At 44.7% G+C, this 8,566-nt stretch overlaps 1 protein-coding gene across 1 annotated transcript in view; it reads right to left on the bottom strand.

Moving 5' to 3' along the window:
- Window positions 1-4,363: 4,363 nt before the first annotated feature.
- Cd244 (CD244 molecule) overlaps window positions 4,364-8,566 on the bottom strand; it is a 23,959-nt gene continuing 19,756 nt past the window's right edge. Inside the window, exons 8-9 of the mRNA XM_055613282.1 lie at window positions 7,061-7,117; window positions 4,364-5,962 (exon numbers count right to left, since the gene is read on the bottom strand). Of these exons, the coding sequence (XP_055469257.1) occupies window positions 5,882-5,962; window positions 7,061-7,117 (138 nt within the window). The 3' untranslated portion in view covers window positions 4,364-5,881. The remainder of the gene's footprint in view (window positions 5,963-7,060; window positions 7,118-8,566) is intronic.

Here is an 8,566-nt window from a genome sequence, read left to right as displayed (position 1 = left end):
CCCAGACAAAACAAATTAAAAAAAAAAAAACACAAAAAAAAAAAAAAAAAAAAAAAAAAAAATCACCACTCCCTGAGCAGGAAAACTGACCAATCTCTGAACTTCCTGCAGCTCACTATTAGAAAGCTCACCAATCAGTACTCTGGAAATCCCTGCCCCCAGAAAGCTCTGCCCCCTGAGAATTCCTATGTAATCTGTTTTTCCCCCCCCCCCCCCGTTCCCTGCTGCCTTCCCCCAAGAGCAGAGGCAGCCACTTCTGGATTCCTCCCTCCTCTCCTGAATTTGTCCCTTCAATAAATCTCTCTTAAGAGATTTACTTCCTGCCCTGACTCACTGATTAGAGGAAGAGGAAGAAGAGAAGAAAGAAATGAAGATGTGGGGCCCAGGCTCCTAGGCTCCTCAGCTCCTCAGAGTTGGGCCAAGCTCCCTCGGGAGCAGCAACATCTCTGTTGAGGAGGCCTCCTCTCAGAGCTGTGAAGTTCCTGGGTTTCTGTGCCTCAGGATACCCTTGGGACTCTGTCCCACCTCAGAGCTGGGATACCTTCCCAGTCCTCATAGAATGTGACTCAGACTCACGGCCTCATAACTGTGGGTTTCCTGGACACCCTGCTATCTGAGTACTAGAAGGCTGGACACCTTCCCATGGAACAGGAAAGTGAGCCACCAAAAAAAAGAAAAAAGAAAAAAACAAACAAACAAACAAAAAACAAAAACAAAACAGAAACTCTCCAGAGAACTTTTCATGCTACAGCTTCAGCAGCCTCATGCCATTTGGAGAGAGTCCGGCCACTTTTGCTGAGTGGCATCACCTCTGTTGCTGTTGGTTGCTGTTTTGGTTGCTGCTGCTGTGGTTTGCTGCTTTGCTGTTTGGCTGCTGAGATTGACTGAGATTGGTATGTCCCCAAAGAACCCAATGACCCTAATCTGCAGGAAGTAGCAAAAAGAGGTCTTCAGCCCTTTCCCTACCAATCTCCTACCTAGGGTTGGGGGTGGGAGGGTGTTGGAAGGAGGGCAGAAGCATTTAAGAACCTTAAATAAAGTAGGTGCTTGAAAAAATCTAAGCCTACAGATTCAGAATTCAGAGTCTGTCCTCCTAGTTTTCATCCTTGCTCTGCTCCAGTATTAGCTCACTAGGCACCCTTTCTCCCTTTCTGGAGCAGTAATGTTTATTATGTGCCATTGTGTGTCAGAATATACAATCTGCTTTCTGATTTTGATTTTATGGGGATCACAGTTAAGAGATTACCATGAGTCTCAGAAGAGACTTTGAACTTTAAAACAGTGTTGAAACTGTGTCAGACTACAGGAACTTTTAAAGTTGTACTAAATGCATTTTGCATTAGAATATGACTATAAGCCAATGGGGCTCAGGGAGTGGAATATGGTGGTGGTTTGAATAAGAATGTCCCCCCCATATGTTCATATCTCTAAATGTTTAGTTATCAGAGAGTAGTACTACTTGAGAAGGATTAGAAGGCGTGTCCTTTTTGGAGAAAGTGTGTCACTGGCGTTAAGAGTTCAAAAGCACCAATGAGTGGCTCTCTTCCTGCTGACTGTTGGTCAAGATGTAGAGCTCTCAGCTACTTGTTCGCCACCATGTCCGCCAGTGTGCCACCATGCTGCCCATCACGATGAAAATGGACTAAACCTCTGATACTACAAGCAAGCCTCAGTTAAATGCTCTCTCGTCTTAGGGTTGCTGTGGTCACAGGGTCTCGTCGCAGGACTAGAACGCTGACTGTGACAGCCAGTTTGTTGGCTCATTGCAGGTATCATTGTCTTTGTATAGCGTCATGGCAAAGGCTCAGCAATCAGATACACAATTATGATAGTGTTATATACAGAACATTTCAGAACAGGGCATCCCCAAAAGACTACTTGCATAGGCTCTCTTCTGGTCAATGATGTTGAAGGAGACTATGACTGACCAGCCTTCACACCATCTTCTAAACAGCCCCCCCCCCAAAAAAAAATGAACCCAACAGCTATTTTCACACATGGGCACACAGGTCCGTGTGAAATGATGTTCACTCTAGTACTATTTAAAATAGAAAGTGTGAAATAACCTAAATGGGCATCTAGTGAGATCCTGGTTAAATGTGTGGTAGCATCCCCAAGCAGTGGAAAACTCGAAACAAACAAACAAAGCCAATATGCTATATGGAATACATTGTTGAGTGTGAAGAACAAAGTCCAGAGTATAGATTGTATAGATTGTATGGATTGTATAGATTGTATAGATTGTATGCCGCCAGACCGATTAGAAAACTGTAAGCCTATGTGCTTGTGTAGGCATGCAGAGCCTAAATGGAAACAAATCAGTGGCTTCTTCCAGAGGAGGGACCGAGAATCTTAGTTTGAGGAGACTTATTGAATAACTTTTTGTATTGCTTGATTTTTAAAAACAGATGAATTAGTGTTTTGATAACTTTTTAAAATCTCTATTTCATTTTAAATTATGCATATGTGTGTGTTTTGTTGGGGTATTTGGGGGCACCTGCAGAGGCTCACAAACTGTACTAGACTGGATGGCCAATGAGATTCAAGGATGCATCTGTCTTGGCCTTTCCATCTCCCACTTTTCATCTTCCATATCCCCTGTCCAGCAGAGAGATCATATATGTTTACTGACACACACAGCTTTTTCAGCGGGGTGGTGAGTATCCAAACTCAGGTCTTCAGGCTTGTGTGGTAGGCATTTCACCAGCTAAGCCATCTCCTCAACACCTATCTTGATAGTTCTTTAAAATGTTTAAGCCAGGCCTAGTGTCACATGCTTGTTATCTCTACAAAGGGAACTGAGGCAGAAGAGTCACAGCTTGTGATATTCAACTGTGACTCTGTCTTGCCCACACACACACAAAGAAAAGCTTAAAATGCCTCTGTCACCCAAGAGACCTCCCTCCCTATTATCTGACAGGATAAAGAACAGACAGAGCAGCTTTCCTCTCCTCAAGTTTTGGCTGCAACCTGACCCCTATCTGGATGAGGCGTGTGTGAGTTACATTGACGATACTGTGGCATACACAGTGCGTCTTGCAGCCCTCTGTCCTTCAGTGCTGTGTACCTGCTCACCTACATGTGGCCTTGAAATCCATGTGGCTGTGCCGTGTGACAGGTACGCGGGGGTGCTCCTCAGCATTCAGATTCTGCTTCATACTCAAGATCTTAATTACTGACTGTTCATTGCTTAGTTGGGTGGGTCATTGTCTTTGTGAGGCATTACTCCAAGAGCTCAACAATCTGACACACAACGTGGTGGTGATGTGCACAGCACACTCTGCGACACAACCTTCCAAAAAGCTGAGGCCTTAGAGTTCCTTCTCTCAAGAGCTACACAGCCCATGGTACTTCAAAGACCAGAAGAAATCAAGATGGCAGTGGGTGAAAGTCCTCACTGCCCACCCTGTAGACCTGAGTTTAATCCCCAGAACCTATGGAAAGGCCAAAAGAGAGAACCAGCTCTGCAAAGTTGTCCTATAACCTCCACATGCATGCATGAATTCCCTAATAATAATAATTGTTGTTGCTGTTGTTGTCATTATCATTATATTGAAAAATAAATCAATGGTCGTACCTTTGGTGATCATCTGGAATGTTCTTACTCCATCTTTTTTTTAATCTTATTCTATGTGTATGTTCATTTTGCCTGCATGCATGTATACCACCTGTGGAGAGCATTGGATTCATACAAAGAGAGGGTTGGATCTCCTGGAGCAGGAATTACTCCAGGCTGTTGTGAGCCGTCTGATATGAGTGCTGAGAACTGAACCTGTGTCTTCTGGAACAGTAGCAAGTGCTCTTAACCACTGAGCCATCTCACTACCCTTTCCCATCATCATTTCTTTTTTCCATTTTGTTTTTTGAGCTGGGGTTTCTCTGTCTGGCCTTGGTTGTCCTGGAATTCATTCTGTAGACCAGGCTGGTCTTGAACTCATAGAGATTCACATGCCTCTGCCTCCTACATGCAGGAATTAAAGATGTATGTCACCACTACCCAGATTCTCCATCATTTCTTATTGTCTCTGCTTACCAAACTCCTTGACTCACCTCCCAATATCTGCCTCAAGACTACAGATTCTTCGACTATATTCCTTTCTTGGCACTTGCTTTTAGATATACTCCGTGTTTCTACCTAGAGGGAAGCCAGCCTGCTAGGTGTGTACAGGGATGAGGGATCAAGTGAAACACAGACAAGCCACACCTTGGCTGTCCTGCAGGAGGCTAACTAGGGCAGGAATTCTAGCTCTCTACTATTTCTGTGTGAACAAGACTGACCGCAAGCCAGAGAGTCAGCCCCACCTCCAGCAGCGTTTAAACAGACGTGCTAACAAACAGTAATCAATGACCCACACAATGAGCATAAAGAAGTTCACCGCTTTAATTCAGGCAAAGGATTAACACTGCCTCTGTGTGAGAGCACATTTTCATGTCAAATTCCCATGATGAGTGGCGTGTGCCTTTGAGTCCAGCAGAGGAGGGAGGATCTCTGTGAGTTTAAGGCCGGCATGGTTCACACAGTGAGGTCCAGGACAGCCAGGGCTGTATAGTGGGGCCCTGCCTCAAATCAAAACAAAACAAAACAAAAGCTGTAGACTCTGAGCAGTGCCACCTGCCAGGGTGTTGGAGTAAGTGCTCTCTCAGTTCATACTCGTTGCTCTTCTCAGCTCATCCAGAGTTGGGCCTGCTCTTCCTGCACTGCTGAAGGAGCTAGCCAGAAGAGAGACAGCATGGTATGTGGTCCCCAACTGCCTCATCTACAGCAATCAACTATTTGAGCCTTCCCTTCAGGGCATATCGTGGGGAGCACTTCACGGGACTCTGAACTTGGCTACCTATGGTTCTTGAGAGACTTCTGCAAAGAAGGCAAAACAGGCTGGGTGTGGTGGCCCACGGTATTGACAGTGACACAAGCAGGTGGCTCTCTGTAAGCTTGAGGCCATTCTGGTCTGCACAGTGAGTTCCAGGCCATTCTGAGCTACACAGTGGAAAATCGTACTGAAGAAGATTAAGACAAAGAAGACAGTGACAAAACAGATTTCTAGTGCTAGGACTTTGTAAGCCAACCATCACACTGTAGGCCGCACTGATCTTAACCACTGATTATCAGGACGGCACACACTCTGGATGATTCTTTCGTACAGAGACCCGCTCAAATTGCACCATGTACTCTCACTTTCTTCCCACTATCCCTTGTGAACAACTGGCCAGAAGCAAAGAGATTCCCCGAATTTGAGAGAAGCCAGGACTCTAGCCTCTGTGGGAGAACTGACAGCTAGCTCACAGCCAGAGAGCACAGCCTCAAGGAGGAACCATAGCTCCTTTCTCTCTGAGCCACAGTCATCTCTTGTTGTTCTTGCTTTGGAAGGTGGGGAAGGGAAGGGCCTACCTAGAATGCAGACATCCCATGTTGGGATGTAACATCTTAGAGAACCACAAGAAGGGAATTTCCCGCTATCCCACACTTATACAGTGCTGTGTAGATTACAGTGTCTCAGAATGTGGCCAAGACAACCTCTCTACCCTATGGCCTGTAAGTTTGGGAGTTTTGCTTAACACTCTTGATCTTACAGAGGCTGTTAAACATTGTCTTTAAGCCATGCATGGTGGTACATGCCTGTTATTTAAAACACTTGGGAAGTATAGACAGGAGGATCAAAAGTTTAAGGCTACTTAGCAAATTCAGGTCATGCTGGACTATGCCAGAACTTGTCTAAAATGAAACATAAAATATAATATAAAATATAAACCGTGAATAAACTTCTACATCCTCTTAGCCTAGAAGCTGTTCCATAGACTCATACAGAATCATCATCACATGCTGTGTTCCCTTCCAAAGTCAATGCTGATGCGTAACACAGGATGAAAACACTTCCAACACCTAGAAATAAACATCAAAGTTCTCTAGTTCTCTGCGGCTCAGTCTGGTGGGGTTGTGGGCTTTGAGGCTTTGCTTTCCAACCTGCAGTGAAAAGGGAGAGACGTCAAACCTTCACTCTGGACTGTTCTTAAAACAATCTTGTAGGGTGTGGTCCACTATCCCCATATTACAGACTAATAAAAAAAATATCAAAGTGGCTGGTAATTAGTATGAAGTGAAGGTGGGACCTGAATCCATTCTTCTGTTCAATTCTGGTGCTGTTTTTAACTACTCTGTGCTTCTCCGTGGCTCCCATCTTGCCTTGGCCGTACAGTCTCCTTTACAACTCTGGACTGTCAAGTCAGGGTCAAGGTTGGGCTACCACTGTAAAGCTAAGAATCCCTACAGGCAACCACACAGCCTCTCCCTTGTGACTGAAGACAACATTTATACTAGGCCTTGGGTGTTTTGATTATAGTGTGAGGCTAATACTTAGGGTACTCTTTGTGCCTTAATTTCTCTGGATGTAAAACTGCAAGCATAGGGTTGGGGCCATAACTCAGTGGTAGAATACTTGTGAAGCGCACTGAAGACCCTGGGTTCTATACCTCACACTGAAAAGAACAAATGAAGGACGTGGTTAGATTATACCTACCTTATAGCATTCTGTGAGCATGAAACGAGGCAATTTATGCCCAGGCATGAAAATTCGCCTTACACCTTTGGAAAAATCCTAATAAATGTTAAATCCCTCTTTCTTCCTTCCATGTAGAGCTAACGGGCACCAGTTAACTACAAGATTCGGTGTCACTTTTGAATGATGTCCTCCGCAGAAGTCTGAGATCACCCACGTTCTGAAATGATTCCCAACAACTTCCTGATTTTAGGAAGTGATTTAGAGTCATTTATTTCCCCCTCTCTGATTTTCCTCTGTATGTTCCTTTAACATTTACACATAGCCCTGGAACGAGCTTGGGGAAACCCTAGTTCAGAACCCAGACCTCACCGGCTCGAACACATGGTATGACTTTGAGTTAGACATTCAGTCTTCTGGGACATCAGTGTCTTTGGGCAGGATCCCTAAAACCCCAGCAGCTCTGAAGCTGTATGGATGACCTTGTTGTAGGTATATCCTCTAGACCGGATCTTAGGAGTCCACAGAGACTAAACCCACTGTGAAGGAGAGTTCCAGAATCTTACCTCTTCATATACAGTATAATTTGAGGAAGGGTTCTGGTTCCTCTTCTTGGATCCAGACTAGAAATTAAGGGTTCAGAAGGTGTAAGTTTAAGATAAGAGATACCTTACTCCTGACTCACATGCAAGATCCCAAAGAAAAAGCTTTCTAGCCAGGAGTCAGCAGTGGTACTTAACAGTACCCAGAGAAGCACAGTGCATTCTGGCCTACGATGTGACCTTCTGAGCTAAAGTCAGAGTTTAGTGCCCTATACCCACACAGTCCTCCAGTCCACATTCATACATTCCTAGCATTCATATAAACACATATATCCCTAGTATGACATATGACATATAAACACGTGTCCCTCAGGCACTCCTAACATGAATTCTACCTGGACCCATGCATCATTTCCATATACCCTTCTCTAATATAAACAGCTCTTGTACACATACATATGTGCTATCCTTAGCACACACCCTGAACACAGTGGTTTTGTGAAGCATCCGCTGTGCTTTGAGTAGTGTGTAGAATTTGTTTTACTGTGTGTATGATGTGTGTGTGGCCATGTGTGCCTCAGAGTGCATGTGGGGGTCAGAGAACAGCTTTTCAGGAGTCAGTTTGCTCTTTGTCATGGGCTCTGGAGCTCAAGCTCAGGTCATTTGGTTTGGTGCTCTTACATGCTTAGCCAATCCCATCAGCCCTGAGATTTTTTACAATGTACTACCAAACCATGCCACAGTGCCCACGAACATTTATGTGTGTTTATATTGTAGCATGTAATTTAAAAAGAAATATGTCTCATAGTGGAATCCAAGTGGATTCGATGATTGATTAAAAGAAGATGAATAAAGTTCTGAAAACTTGTCCTAAACCTCTTCAGCCCACAGCCCCTGACCTGCACAGACTGCCAGTTTTATGGAATTCCAATTCCCCATTCTGCTGAGTTATAGATTGCAGCTCCACTCTGATTCCAGCCATAAGAACACCATCCTTTCTATTTCCTCCCACAGCAGTTATAAGCGTGAGCCTCAGGGCAGTATGGTTCCAGACATGTTGAGAGCTGAGATTAGAGCAGCACTTGATCCTGATTGACTTGAGGTCATGATGGCTACTTCAGTCCTTCCAGGGGCCTCCAAGTGAAGTGCTGCTAGAACCCTTGGTCTTTGAATGTCGATACTATTCCTTCCTAGTTCAGCTCACAGCTTCAGCTCCGCGCAGCAAGACCCTACCTCGGAAACCTCTCCAGTAGCTCTCACCATAATCTCAGCTGTGTGGGATCCTTCTGTACCAAATGCTGCTGCTTTATCCCTATACTTCACCCACTGCAAAAAGTCTAAGAAAATCTTACAGTCTGGTGTTCTCTTTTTCTCTGGGCAGAACTGGAAAGGACTTTCTTCTTGTCAGCCCTTAGCATTTAGATGTAATCATTTAACAGAAGCTACTCAGCTGCACAGACTAGAAGACAGCTCCTGGGGGCATACACACACACACACACACACACACACACACACACACACACACACACA

The sequence above is a fragment of the Psammomys obesus genome, unplaced genomic scaffold (genome assembly GCF_907164565.1).
Source record: "Psammomys obesus unplaced genomic scaffold, mPsaObe1.curated_primary_1811, whole genome shotgun sequence".
Taxonomy (NCBI): Eukaryota; Metazoa; Chordata; class Mammalia; order Rodentia; family Muridae; genus Psammomys; species Psammomys obesus.
Note: the sequence above shows the minus strand (reverse complement) of the source record. Positions and strands in the feature narration are given on the sequence as shown.